General features: G+C 37.3%; 1 protein-coding gene across 1 annotated transcript; it reads left to right on the top strand.

Moving 5' to 3' along the window:
* The first annotated feature begins 3,442 nt into the window (after positions 1-3,442).
* Positions 3,443-11,333, top strand: SKB1 (SHK1 binding protein 1). Its single transcript, XM_078587654.1, has 23 exons — positions 3,443-3,819; positions 4,075-4,192; positions 4,336-4,445; positions 4,977-5,066; positions 5,140-5,199; positions 5,397-5,488; positions 5,599-5,674; positions 5,763-5,849; positions 5,978-6,062; positions 6,264-6,355; positions 6,440-6,475; positions 6,565-6,633; positions 7,189-7,257; positions 7,422-7,475; positions 8,232-8,306; positions 9,190-9,282; positions 9,832-9,935; positions 10,027-10,075; positions 10,174-10,260; positions 10,349-10,451; positions 10,578-10,665; positions 10,763-10,856; positions 10,925-11,333. Exons 1-23 carry the CDS (start codon positions 3,685-3,687, stop codon positions 11,006-11,008), a joined length of 1,950 nt encoding a protein of 649 aa, XP_078443780.1. The 5' UTR covers positions 3,443-3,684; the 3' UTR covers positions 11,009-11,333.
* Positions 11,334-15,261: the final 3,928 nt, after the last annotated feature.

Here is a 15,261-nt window from a genome sequence, read left to right as displayed (position 1 = left end):
CACGAAAGGGACATGTGGCAGAACCTAGTTTAATGCAACATTTTTGTCAGAAATCTATGCATAACATGGGCAAATCTATGGCTGGCACTTATCCTTTATGCAGACATAAGTTACATCTTTGATGGGTTACATCTTTATGCAAACATAAGTTACATCTTTGATGGGTTGAACTGTCTCCGTGGAACATAAAAACAAAGAGATGAGTGCATTCTCATAATTGAATTTAATTGAAAAAAAATGCATCTGGATTTTAATCATCCCATGTTTCCCTTGCAAAAAATAAAACCAGCTAACGATTGAATTATATGGAATTGTGAATCGTGATGTTCATAATGATTTGTTTTTTGTGTATAGATGGTGACACTTGCTGAGCTGCTATTACAACCCAAATAATATTTTAAATACATTTTTAAACACAAATTAATTTCTAAATGAATCCTATATAGAAAGAAAAATAAAAATATCCTTGAAAAGTTAATTAATTTTTAAAATAAATTCCTTAATGAATATAACGTCATAAAAGTCTATAAAAATACCAATAAACAAATATGGAAAAATTCTTTGGATCACATGAAAGCGGACTTTGATTAATTTAAACCATGACAACATGAATATGCAGTCATGTTGATGAAGATATTTATGTTATATGTGTTATTTCCATGGTAACTTTCATGTCATCAGAAAGGTCTTGAGAGCTTTTTAAAAAAATCAAAGGGGTTTCAGTGAGTCTCTATGAGAGTGTGGGCCTTTTAGTGCTAGTGGTCTAGGATATTCTATTCAAATAAGAGGCATAAGAGGTCAAGGTGGTCAATGTATTACAAGTCTAATTTAGCTTATTTTCATGCATTCATTGAAGGATCATCGTGACAAGAGACTAGATGCTTAATCCCAAGTATTACATTAGTTTTATCGTTGTTATATTATAAAGCAATACCTTGTATCTTTACTGGGACTATATCAAAAGCTTACCAGCTAAGCACACAAGATCCTTAATACATTGGTGGTGGTTAGTGAGAGAATCTGGAAAGAATACAGATCTATATAAATTATAATTCAAATACTCTTTTGTACCAAATTTTATAAGGGATGGTGTCACGTGATAATACAAAATAACATAATAAATTTCATAGTAATTTCATGTATTTTATGTGTTTATTCTCATTTCAATAATCATGCATCCATTTTATTAAGGTTTAAAATAATTTAATACATTTTTTGAGTGAATTTCCAATTTTCTACATTTTATGATGTTTTAACAAAATTTTCTGACACAAATTCATAAATAAATATTTTTCTAAGTCATAAAATACAGATTTACATTTATTTAAAATTTTCCAGTGGTTTCTTATAATTTATAATGACATTCTGAAATTTCTCAATTTTATGATATTTTTATGACATTAAATTGTTAAATAATATAAAAATAAATTTATTGAAATTTTTAGTGAACTTTTTGGCCCGTTCAACTCATAGAGTTGTGTGACATGCTGGAAATCTGCTACACACATAGGAGGAGAGAGAAAATGGAGCCGAGAGAAAATCAGATGGGTTATATTGCTCCAAATTGAAATGATCATATCTAATGATATAGGAGTTTTGGGCTGAAATTTTGAGAGTAGTGCCAACATATTGGATCTATAAATATAACCTTCATCCTTGTAAAAGAACTCTGGAATTTTTTATCTAATTATGACTAGTGGAGTGATTTGTTCATTGAAAATGTCTTTTGGGTTGGTTCTTTTACTTCAAGAGATAAAGATTGAAGGAGTGATAATCAGATTAAGACATGTGAAAAAAACACACGACTCGGCCCGTTGGGCACATCTTGACGAGGTTAGTATGATCTTTGTCTGTTTCTAACTCACATCTTCATCCTTTGTGCTAGGTTATCATCATCGATAAGTTAGGTTTCCACTATCACGCACACTACCTACAACGCTATCGCTCATCATGGTGTGTCTACCTCCATCTGTGTTGTCTCTTGCGTTGGTAAAAACAACATCACTCGTCCCTGCTCTACTGCTCGTCGGCGCGCATCAACCATCATCTCTGCTGTAACCATCGTGATATGTCTTTCAACCGCTTCATTCCACTCTCATCTATCGCCATCAACATCACCCATTGCTTCCAAAGCGCAGATAAGGTACTTAAATCATAATTAACTATTATTTTTACTAAAAGTTATATCAAAATTCTCAAATTATTTTATAATACTTGAGTAAATTAGATTAAGTGAAAAAACTATTTTCTAATTATTTTAGAATTATTTGAGTTAATTTTCACTAGTTTGATTTTATTAATTTAGGTTAATTACTGCAATAAATATTATATAACCAAAAACAGAGATATTACAGCTAAAATTTACTCATTCAATACTTTTTCTATGTGGATTGATGCTTATTCAGCCTATGGTCGTAAGGAAACTGATGACTTTTGTTTCATAAACCAAAAGCCTTAAACATCATATTTTACCCTAATTTCTGCTCTTATCATCAGGCCCATATAATGTTAGTGCCACATAATCTTTTGTAGCTGCAATTTGGATATGATGATTAATTTCAACATCAGTATATAATGATTAACTTGGATATGATCATAAATAATTAACTCTTAGACTACAGTAATATATTAATTTCAACATCAGTATATAATGATTAATTTGGTAACAAGGATATGTTTGCCTTCAAATCTCAGTCTAATATTACATCAATGAAATATTTTAGTATGAAATAATAATTGGCCATAGTTCCCCATCTAAAATTTGGGGTGAAGAATGATGTAACTAGGAACTCTACTCTATGCTGTCTAAATTGTAAAGGTATTCACTAGCAGTATTGCATTCATTTTAACAAATAACGCAAGGCATAAAATGATCAACATAGAAAACTGATATTCATAAATGGTGAAGACCAAGGAATATAAAAACACTCGGAATGTCATGTAATGATCATACGATGTTTATGTTTTAATTACATGAATTACCCTTACCTTTGTTTTTGAGTCACAATTATGCATGCACAAGTATTTTAAAAGAGACATTGAAGATTGCACGATGTCAATCATCAATCATTAAGAAAAGATTATCATAGCAACCAATGAGGAAGTTTACTGATAGAAAACGATGCAATGACTAGAGCAGACAAGAGTAATGATGAAACATTTATGAATTGAAAAACCTGTAAATATGTTTACAATATATACTGTAGGCAAATGCTTCATGTCTGGCCTTCACACATTTTATTCTGGTCCGGAAGACAACTCCCAGTGTCTCAACTACATCTAGTCTAGAAAACTACTTCTGTTAACCTGCCACTGTGGCTTATTGATCATAAAAACAACTCTCATTTTCCACTCATGTGTGAATAGCATGGTCTATATGACTCGTTTAATGCAAACAAATAACATACACAGAAATACAACTTTCTAAATGATTTACAATTCATAGAAAGGTCTATACTTACTCTGCGACGTGCACTCTCAGTTCGATCAGTGCAAAAACCCTAGCAAAACCTCCGCATCTTCTTCTTGAGCTCCTCTTGTTCCCTGAATTCATCTCCCTCCGAAGTTGCTTGTCGGTCCCAATTCTCGCAGCGCCTCGTCTGCCCATCCTTTTTTTTATTCTACCAAGTTTTGAATCGGAGAAGGTCGCGTAGAGGGGCTCTTTGCTCTTTCCAGCCTTGAAAGATGCCTCTCGGGCAGCGACAGGGTGATAAGAGCGATTCACGATACTGCGGCGTCGAGACCGACTTTGACGATGACATGCCTCACGTTCTCACTCGCAACCTCTCGGGGGGGTTCGACTTCGTAGTCGCCTCTCTGGTGGGTATTCTCGTTTATAATCTTTGATAATTGGGAAACGGTCCCAGTTTTTGTTTTTCCTTTATTTCAGTTGTTCACTTCTCCCGGCAGTATATCTATTGGGTCGCTCAAGTCCTTGTGAATTTGAAAAATAGTTGACCCAGTTGTCTCTTTTAAGCGTCCAAAAGTTCCCTCGTTATCTTGATCATTTGATAACTTTCACTGAATTCCATATGGACTTTGCGTTATTTAAGCTGTTTCTTCCTTGTTATGCAGCTCGATCCCTCCTACAGGCCAAGTTTGGTCAAGAAAGACAACCATGGAAGTGCAGTTCTTCCATTCGCCTCATCGGACTTGGTCATCACGCCCTCTCAGTGGAGCAGCCATGTTGTCGGTGTGTAATATTTGTCTTACGATTATTTTCCCCCCTGGTTCTTTTCATGGCATTTCAAGATTATTGATTTGAACGAAGAATAGTTCCTAATTCAATTAACTGTCTTCCATTTGGATGTTCTCTAATTTTAATTTTTCATTCAGGTAAAATCAGCCCCTGGATTGATTTGGATTCAGAAGACGACACGCTGAGAGCGGACTCTGAAATCACGTTGAAGCAAGAAATTGCATGGGCATGTCATCTCTCCTTGCAGGTGATGTTCAGCCTCATTTAACTGCTTTTTCAAGGGTTTGTTCCATGTACATTACGTGTTTCTGTAATTGGCTAGTATATGAAAACATCACGTAGTTTGAAAATGCGCGGAATTTACTTCTGTTGTGGCTTATTCTTCTAGGGGCCACCGTAGGATGTTGCCATAGCGGTTAAAATTTAAATGTTATTTTGTGGTGCGACTTTTGAGGCGTATCAGTAGAGAATGATTGCTTTCTGTTTTTGTATAAAGACAGAAGACTGACCTCGTGGCGCCATGGGAAAAAATAAACCTTGGGAAAGAGTCTAGGAATGTTGAAAATGTATTTTACCTCTCTTGAAATGTTTTTTTTTACTCTTAGGTACCGTCGAAAAGGGGGTCATTATGTTTTTGACGACATGTTTTGTAGCTTACGTAGTTCCCTGGCCTTTTAAAGCTTGTTTTTTTGCTTCCAGTTCTCCTTAAAATTTCTTCTTTACAGCATATGTTTTCAAGGGGATATCTTTTCTCATCATAGAGTTTAAACAATGTCAGGCATGTGTTCTCCCTTTTCCAAAAAGTTCCTCATGTGGCAATTATGCGAGATGCGTCAACCAGATTCTTCAGGGGCTCAGCAATATGCAGGTGAAAAGTGCTCTAATTTCAATGCATTTCAGGTTTTCCTCACAATTTTTCTTACCCTCTCTTTACTATATAGCTTTGGCTTAGGGTACCGCTGGATAGATCTGATGTGGTAGATGACAAGAAAGACAGCACGGTCAGTTTAGCATGAGGATTCTGTATTTTTTTTGGGCCTTAATATTAATTATTCTCTTGAATGGGTGCCTTAGCTTTGATCTCTCGACGGTTAACAAGAATCTTCGATTATTTTGCTCTTGTCACATTTTTTGGGTATTTTTTTGGTCATTTAATCTTATTTTCACTTCTTTGTGCTTTCTATTCCATTCTTATCAGAGTTCAGAGATGATCGACTCCTGGGACTGCTGGAACTCATTTCGACTTCTTTGTGATCATCATTCACATTTGTCTGTGGCACTTGATGTATTGTGAGTAAAGTGGTGCCTGGCATTTGCCATCTCATTCCCTCGCCGAATTTCCATTTTCTTGATTATACAGAAATGTTGGCTCGCAACTCAAGATGGTTCCTATTTTTCAGATCATCGCTTCCATCAATCAGCTCTCTTGGACGTTGGTTTGGAGAACCTGTCAAGGCGGCCTTCCTGCACACCAAAGTAGTCAATTCTAATGCCCATCGAGAGCAGTGCTTCTGAAAGTAGTCAATTCTTCATAGTCTAACGTTGACTTGATTCTTTCTTGCAGTCATTTCTAACAAATGCGCGTGGGTATCCTTGTCTTTCTAAGCGGCACCAAAAGTTGATGTATGGATTTTTTGATCATTCTATTCAGGTATTTGGTACATTTTAATGATTTATTTTTCATGCATCGACTATAATTTGGTAAATTTATCCTCTTCTGAGTTTTTGCATTTTGGGTCACATTTCATCAATAGAAAATGATTTCTCTTTGTCTTGCAGATAGTTCTATCCGGAAGTTCAAAACATATTATTTCTACTTCTAGCCTGCCACACAGCGACAATACTGATGGCAACGGGTCAACAGGTTAAATGGAATTTCAGAACTAAAATTGTGGTTAAAAATATTTAATGTTGCTCGGACTTATTATTAACTAACCTGCCCTATTTAATTCTATTAATTGATTTTATTCCATTCCATTCACATTTATCTCTGCAAATCTGTAGATTTAAGCTTCTATCCTGAGCCATTCACTGATAGGTCAGTCTTCATTTCTTGCTTCGACAGGCAATGCCAGACATCCCTTGCGCCCTTACCTTGATTATGTTGCGTATCTATATCAGAGAATGGATCCGCTACCTGAACAGGATCGTATTGAGGTTTTTGGCTTAACTGGCATCCAAATTTAATCCTGCAATCGTGGTGTCTTTTTTCTTTGCTAATATTTTGTTTCCGGGTTCCAGCTTAGTTACCGGGATTTTCTTCAGTCCCCATTGCAGGTACGCTTTTTTTTCCTTTTACACTGTCATCATTGTTGTTATTGTTTATAGATATGTGGTTATCATTGAATGACTTTAATTTGATACAGCCTTTGATGGATAACCTGGAGGCCCAGACATACGAGACTTTTGAAAAAGATACCATGAAGTATTCCCAGGTTTAGTCACTCCTAAGGAAAATCCATTTTCTTAACTCTTTTTCGTGCCATTTGAATCAATAATCTCCGAAATGTGTAATCAAGATGCGGGCATAGTCTTCATTTTCGTGTTACTATTTCTTCTAGAGTTCCGCAATATTAGATGGGAAAATTTCTAAATATCTTTATAGACTATCCACTATAACATGGTTGGGGCTCAAGAATATAAGAATGGAGAGGTTTTTAGATTTAAAATATCTCTGAGGATTTGCTGGTACCTTGATACTTGCGGATACTGACATGTATTGAGAATCATTACAAAGTAATGTTCTTTCTTGTGATACCATTTCCTCAATTTCTTAAATTTTCTATTTAGAAATCATTTGCGTATTCGTCTCTTTGATAAATGTGGGAGCTGTCTTATTTTGATCGCTCAAATTAAAATGGTCGTATAAGTTTCTTGCAAATAACAAACTTGTCTTACTTGCACATCGCTCTCTCTTTCTATCGTGTTTTCTCTGTTTATCGTGCATTTTAGTATGGCTAACTTTCAGATGAAAATTTGGGTAAATGCAGTACCAAAGGGCTGTGAGTAAAGCTTTGCTTGATCGGGTCCCTGATGATTGTGCTTCAACAACAACAGTTGTAGGAATCCACCTATCTCCGTTTGAATTTAATTATTCAGTGCGATAGCAAGGACGAAGTGATTATTTACTGACTTTTTGTTTTCATTTTGCACCAGTTTAACTACTTTATTTTTTTATTTTTATGATTCGTAATTGACATTTGCGTTTCAATTTACCTATTAGGTATTGATGGTTGTTGGAGCCGGCCGCGGGCCCCTGGTCAGGGCATCATTGCAGGTTCTCCTCATTCCTTTAGTGATTCGGGGCTATATCATTTGACGGTTCTGTGTTCGTTGGTTTGTTGGTTAATATTCATCTAGAGATACTGGTTTTCTGTCGTCTGAAAAAAATCGGTTATTACATCCCTTAGTCCACTGTCTGAGGTGTACAACATTACCATTGAATTTGTACAATTTAGAAGAAAATATCTGGAAGATTGATTTATCTTCTGAATGATTGTCCTTTCTGTGGATACTCATGTGCATGTTGAGCTATGATTTTTCCAAAACATCGGTATTTCGTGCTAGTGATATGGTTCTTTCCAGAACGTATCGTAAAAGTAAAATAAACCATCACCAAGCTACACGTGCGACCTTCCTGGCATGTGAGAATTTGAATTAGTCACAATGCGTGAAACCCTGCCAATAAATAAAGACCTGGGGACTAACATTTTTTTTTCTTGATGTCCAAATTGAGAAAGGCATACTGGTGCTGCGGAACGGGACTTTAAAGCCAATTTATTAACTGACTAATATTTTTCTTTTCTATTTTCCAATTATCAGTGGACATCTTCTTTCAAAAAAGACAGTGTACATCTTCTTGAATGATATTGTTCGCTTTGGATCTCCGAGTTTCGAAATCGAATAATCTTTTGCTTTCGAGCTATCTGTTCTTGCGGGCGACTTAAAACAGTCATATCTGTAGTTTCCTTCTTTTGAGCCATTATATTAGAATTTCATCATTTCTTTTTTCATCCCCTGGAGTTCCTTTCAGGCAGCCGAGGAGACGGGTCGAAATTTGAAGGTCTATGCTGTCGAGAAAAACCCAAATGCTGTTGTAACGCTCCATGTATGTGCCGTTCTTTTTAACTTTGCCCATTTTACTATCGGCTCCAACTGAAAACTTGTGCATGCTTATTAAAAGTAATTGTCAATTTATTGAAATTCCTCTAAAGTCGTGGAAACATAGATTATTATCCCGGAAAGTTTAAGTTATTTTGTGAAGGCTATGGTCGGCGAAAGAATGGTTAAAAATATCACTTCTTTTCACACAACATCCATTACTGTTTATAGCTTTTTTATTCAACAATCTGAAGGCCGTGCGGAATAAACTAATCATATCCATAACCGTTTCCTCTCAAGAATTTTTTTGTTTGATAAATACTAAACACATGATTTCTCAGGCGTTCATCTAGAAGTTCCACATGTACCGTGCCATATGTTTTTTCATAGGAAATAACGATTTTTTAGCCACGATTAAACCCAACAACCTGAAGAAATAAAAAATCTGCAATCTGTTCTTTGTTATTATTTCTTTTTGAAGAAACTGTTCTTTGTTATGATAATGATTTTTAATTGTGCGTTTCAAAATTTTGAATTGAAACCTATAAACTTGTGATAATGATCTTTAATATCTGTGGCAAATTTTATCTGTGGAATAAAATTTCATAGAATTTGTGGACTTGAACTTCATAACCATATGGACTTGCCCGCTAAGAATGCGAAACTTGACGTTATCTAGGTGGAAATCCAAGCAAATTTCTGAATCATAACACGACGCATATCTCCCGTCAGTAATTTTGAGTTTCGTCGTCATGCATGACATTAGAAGGTCCTTTTGTTCTTGTGTGCCATTGTCTCTATCTCAAGTCCAGTGCTTGTTGTGTTTGCCTTTGTCACTCTTGGTGTGCGTGCCTTTGTGACTCATTCATGCTTTCTGTTTCTCACTGCAGAGTCTTATCAAGCTTGAGGGCTGGGAAAACCTCGTTACAGTTGTTTCTTGTGATATGCGTTGCTGGGAGGCTACTGAGAAGGCCGACATCCTGGTTAGTGACCTCGTCATGTTTATTCCTCTGTTGACCAAATTTTTCGGTAATTTGGGTGGAAATTTGATATGATCCCAACTCTCCTTAAGGGCAGACCCGTCCTTTCCCTTCTTTGTGTTCCCTTTAAATGGGGCGGCCCTACTTTCAGGAGTGGCAGCCAGTAAGTATAATGAAATCAAAGCTCCTTGTCTCCCCTCCTCTCAATGTCTGAGTCCCATCCCCCCCCCATCATCCTCATCCTTGTGATTGTCTCCTTTCCACTTTATCTTCAAGCGGCTCGTCCCTGGCCAATCCCTACCTCCATTATTTGACCTCTCATCCAACCATTCCCGGACTCCTCTCTATCCCGGGAACTTCTCTCGCTTGTCTCCTTCTCGACACCCTTTAATTTGTTCAATTTGATGTATTTTGTTATTGGATTTGTGGAATTACATCGAAGGCTATATGACCTGCATGGTTTGTATCAAAATTAACGGTGTAATGGAATGAACGATTTTCTCTTTCTTTCTTCAAAAAAAAAAACGATTTTCTCTCTCCTGATATGTTCAGGTTAGCGAGCTATTGGGCTCCTTCGGCGACAATGAACTTTCTCCGGAGTGCCTTGATGGGGCCCAAAGATTCTTGAAGGAGGATGGCATCTCTATTCCGTCTTCGTATGGCCTCCATCCCTCGTACAGTGCGTAGTGCTGATTTAATGAAATTTTACGGCTTACATTGATGGTGGTTTAATATTATTGTTTCCAGTTACACGAGCTTCTTGCAACCTGTGTCAACTTCCAAGTTGTACAATGATGTAAGTGACTCAATCTAACCATTCCTTGGTCAACGAGCTGGCCATTAGCTCTTTCTCTTGTCTCATCTTGATTCATGTGCGGCTTGGGTATGTAACAGGTGAAGTCACACAAAGATCTCGCCCATTTTGAAACAGCTTATGTCGTCAAGGTTCACAGAGTGGCGAGACTTGCCCCTACCCAAGCTGTGAGACTTGTCTTGCCTTTTCCTGAACTAAGATTAAGAATTCATTTGGGTGCATTAGTTATATTAATCAGCTGGGTCTTCTTCGCAGGTGTTCACCTTTGTTCATCCAAATCGCCTCAACAGCAGCAATGACCGTTACAAGAAGTTGAGTTTTGAGATTCCTGCGGAGACAGGCTCAGCCATGGTGCATGGTATGCATGTAAATATATAATTATGGATGCGCGCATGCTTGTATTAGACATATTTGTCGTCGCCTTGCCTGTGACCTTTATTATCATCATCAACAACAACGTTTGTCATCATTATCGATGGTGCAGGATTTGCGGGGTACTTTGACGCAGTGCTGTACAAGGACGTGCATCTGGGAATCGAGCCCAACACGGCTACCGTGAACATGTTCAGCTGGTATGACATCTTTTCCTTTCTTTCACTTACATGGACTAGTCCAGAGAGTGGGTGGGTCCTTCGGGAACAAACACCTAATGCTGGAGTGGCGTTGCAGGTTCCCCATCTTCTTCCCTCTGCGGACCCCTGTTACAGTGGCTCCAGGCAACAGTTTGGAGGTCCACTTCTGGAGGTGTCATGGCGGCTCTAAGGTCGTTCCACATGGTACTAACTTTTGATCAATTCTATGTCGTTGACTTGGGTGATGGTGATGGTGCAGGTGTGGTACGAGTGGTGTGTGGAGGGTCCCAATGCATCCCCTATCCACAACCCAGGGGGCCGTTCCTACTGGGTTGGGCTCTAGCTGCCACCTGACATCTGAGTCTCCTTTTTCCTGCTGCGCACGCCTGGACTCTCTTTCGTTTCAGAATAGAGAAGAACAGGCGACGGTTATGAAAGCTGCGCCCATTCAGGTTCTCTTGCTCTTGAAGAACGTTCTCTTCAGTTCCGATATTGAGGGGGAAAGATTTTGTCCTCGTTTCTCTCTATTTCTCAACGAGTCTTGAAAAAAGACTATTGTTTGCCTTTTTTTATCTATGCAGTACTTATACCTCTTAATGTATCCTTCGACAAAGAATGTTGCTGGTTATACATTCCTGTTTATGTGAGAGTACCCATAATCTTGACAAGAGTTGGGTCTCATTGCCATCTTGGCCTCCAAACAATCTAAAATCCTGGTATCGTGACTAATGGCCAGGTTGTAGTTGTATTCAAATGTCTTGTGTTGAAGTATCTATATACTCTTTAAAGGGGAATCGATTTCTTTGTAGCATGCTCGCGTGGCGTTTTCTCCCACGGTTCATTTAGATTTTTTAGCCAGCGTTGAAATTCGTGGGTTGGTCCCCTAAATTTTTGTTAAGAAGTTTGCAAGGTAGAGGTCCATCTGTTCCTTTCTGTGTCTGAGAAAAGATTTGACGATTAAAAGAAATATATATATATATATTAGGGCCTAATGGGCCTTGCTTAACAGAAATTAATTTAGTTTGACCAATGAAGATGGGGGTCAGATTAGTGAACTGGACCTACTAGAGGATAGGCCATACAAGATAAAGAAGAATTCTCAGGCTGAGAGAGTTAGGCATAAAGCCATACTTGTCGCAAGAGGCTATGCAGAAAAGGTGTCACAGACTATGAACATGTTCTTACTTCGGTGGCCAGAATGGAAACTGTTGGCTCTAGAAGCATTAGGAGTACGGAAAGTTTATCTCGTGGATGTGAAATCAGCCTTTCTGAATGGTTAATTAGAAAAAGATGTATAGTAAGCCAATCGAAAGGGTATATCAGAAAGGGCAATGAGCATGTGGTGATAAGATTAAAGAAGGCTATTAAGGGTTTGACACAAGCACTCACAATATAAATGTATATATATTCTTGGTAAATAATCCCTTACATGATTTCATTATTTGAAATAATAAATCAATAAATTAAGTAAAAGTCCAATAAATTACTAATTGAAAATAAAATTATTGAAATAAATTAAATTAAAAATATTTTTATGAAAGATACTTTATTTATTCTAAATGGATTTATTGAATAGAATATTTAATTTAAAACAATTTTGGAGTTTAATAACATCATTTGAAATTGTGTAAGTGATTATTTATTTTTAAGTTAACTATTTATATTTTAAGTTTAGGAATAATTTTCATATATTTATATCATGCATGAAACTATTTATTATTATTATTTTGTATGATGAACAAGAGTGAGTCATTGAAAAAATTTAGTGGGACAACATGTAGGTACCCCTCAGTTTAAACAACCAATAATATTGGGTCATGGAGTGGACTAAGGGATGGTGAATCGCAAGCACAAATACATATAGTTTTATTAGTTAAAGGTGCATGTTTATAAATGAAATTACATGATGTGCATATCATTAAAGATACAATTGTAAACTCCTCGGTGATAAGCACAAGCATGGCCCTCCTTCATAATCTCTTAAAGTTGGATTGGTGTAGTATAATCCTAACCTAATGCGTCAAGAAGCTACAAAACCAAGGTAGATGAACCTTATAGTTTGGTAGATACTCCAGGATTACACACAAATTATTTCCATCAAGGAATGAATGTATTATTCAAAAGAAACTCAACAGGTATTCAGGGTATAGACCAAACCACATGAGTGTAGGGGACTAAAAGATGGTTTTGTATTCCAATCAGTTGCAAGTTCCATGAATTAATGTTTTATCACACTAATTAACATCAGGAATTTTCTATATTTTTTGGAGATAAATGATTATATGTGTGCCTTATAACCATGTAATGATACTATCATTTTTATGGATTTTTTGACATCATATTAATGAAGAGAATAATTTTCCAAGTCAAAATATTTTTTAGAACTTTGTGTCATTAAATTCAAAGAGATTTTTTCTAAGTGTCTACTATTTTTTGCGATTTAAAAATAATTTATGGAATTATTTTATGCGTTTTATAAAATTTTGCATATTTTCACAAAGTTTGTGTGCTGCTGGCAGTCTATAGAGGGAAATTTGAAAGATAGAAAATCAGAAGACTGTGAATGATGCAACTTATAATCGCAATACTTGAAAATATAGAATTTTTTTCTGAGATTCTGGGCATAACTTTGAATTTCCCACTTCTTTCCATCCATATGGTAATATATATACAAAAAAATCTTGAAAAATGTGAAAATGATCTTGGAATTTCTTCTAATTTAGTGGGAAAAGTAAAATAAAGTGATTCCATGTTACATCAAGTTTTTGTGGTGTTGTTGATTGATTGAAGGAGGAGAAAGAGAAGTGGAAGAAATCTTGTGTTGCCACACATTGCCTTCATCTTTTTGAAATATAAGGATCTAAGACGAGTCTTCTTCCCCTACTAATGGATATTATATGGCTATAAAGCCAAATTACTGCACCATATTTTATTTAAGTTCATTAAATAAAATATTACATTCATTATTATTCATATGTGAACGACCAACCAGAAAACCCTTAACAGTTCAGCTAATTTAAGGCAACCACATACCCCATATCCGAATCAGACATGAAAGATTAAAGGCCATGATTAAATCTTTAACTAGCCATTTGAGCCATTACACGCATAGAGCTGGAGGACGGATGACGTTCCATCATCCTTCTGTTTAAATTTTGTCATCCGTCATCGTCCGTAGCGATGAATCAATGACTGAACGATTTAATTTCCATCATTCGTCATTAGATATCTGTCATTCATGATGAATGACAAATGACAAAAATCACGGACGAAAGGATGCTAATGACAAATGACTTTTACTGATGATGATTTTTTTGATGTATTTATTAGAAAACTATAAAATATGTCTAAATTTTTACCGATTCAAATGTGCATTTAAATAAAAATCCATAGTTTCTTTCATAATCTTATATCAGTATAATATATCAATTTGTTCTGTCAATTATGTATCGCCCCATTTTATGCATCTTATTTAGGGGCTATCCAAATTTAGGTAAAAACATCTGTGACATGGTGGTTAAATACCCTTTTCATTTCAAACCATTACTCATATTTTTCTCAACAACGATAGAGACTACATGGCGGTGGTTGTTAAATTGGGTAATTACATTCATTGCATGTTGCTTAAACACCCTTTTTAGTTCAAAAGGATTTATCTATATTTTTCTCAAAAGGATGGATATTACATGTGTTAGTTTAGGTGGTCGAGGAATAACCTAAAGGGGGGGTGGGGGGTGAATTAGGTTCCTGATGGGGGACCATCCAGTTGACGTCGGGTCGGGACGGGACGAGGCCAACCACACCGGGCTGCTCGCGCCGACGCTCGCCATCCGGGGTTTAAATACTCAGCGTAAGTATCTTCCCATTTTCACATTTTATTTTGTCTTGTGTGTTTGTAATTTTCATTCATGGATCTTACGGACTGGGCCGGTGTTTGGGCCTCATCCATGTTGTTTTCCTTTTCTTTTGTAACCGTTGAATAGAGGTCGAACCACGTCTCGCGACGGTTCGTCCTCTACCCGACGTCACTAGGCACCTATCCTCACTATATAAGGGGATAGCATGCCCAAGTGGAGGGGGCTTTTGTTGAATTGAAATTGTGTGTTCTTTTCTACCTTAGTTCTTAGAGAGATAGAGATAGTTAGGAGTTAGAGAGCAGAGGGAATTGGCTATTCCCGTCCCATGTCGAGATTACTCCGTGGAATACCGCCACAGGTCCTCACGTCGAGACCACTCCGTGAGTCGACCCTACCCGCCCTCGTCGAGACTACTCCGAGGTCGAGTTAAAGATTCCCGTTCATGGAAGTTGCTGTCGCCTTCGTCCCTTCGTCGAGATCACTCCGTAGCTTCGTCGACGTCTGCAGCCTCCATTGACGTATCCACCGGGGAGATCGGTCGTTGCTCTTCAAGAATCCCCAGGACTCAAGCCGCGGCCGCTCCGACTCTTGGATTCTTGGAGAGTTACGATTCAAGAACCCGAGCTCCTGCACGCCTTCACCACTGCCTTCCTGTGCGCCGTGCACCCTCGTGCTCCCACCGAGCGTGTCGTTCATTCGGCGGCGCTTTCCTTCGCGCCGCCTACCCCCACGACCCCGC

Source organism: Wolffia australiana, chromosome 15 (assembly GCF_029677425.1).
Source record: "Wolffia australiana isolate 7733 chromosome 15, ASM2967742v1".
Classification (NCBI taxonomy): Eukaryota; Viridiplantae; Streptophyta; class Magnoliopsida; order Alismatales; family Araceae; genus Wolffia; species Wolffia australiana.
This window is presented reverse-complemented; position numbering and strand designations above follow the sequence as displayed.

Excerpts from the sequence above, each read along its gene's own strand:
- SKB1 (XM_078587654.1), top strand. The coding sequence starts at position 3,685 with ATGCCTCTCGGGCAGCGACAGGGTGATAAGAGCGATTCACGATACTGC. Across the intron at positions 5,850-5,977 it reads TTTTTGATCATTCTATTCAG|ATAGTTCTATCCGGAAGTTC; the intron begins GTATTTGGTACA and ends TTTGTCTTGCAG. Across the intron at positions 9,936-10,026 it reads GGCATCTCTATTCCGTCTTC|TTACACGAGCTTCTTGCAAC; the intron begins GTATGGCCTCCA and ends TATTGTTTCCAG.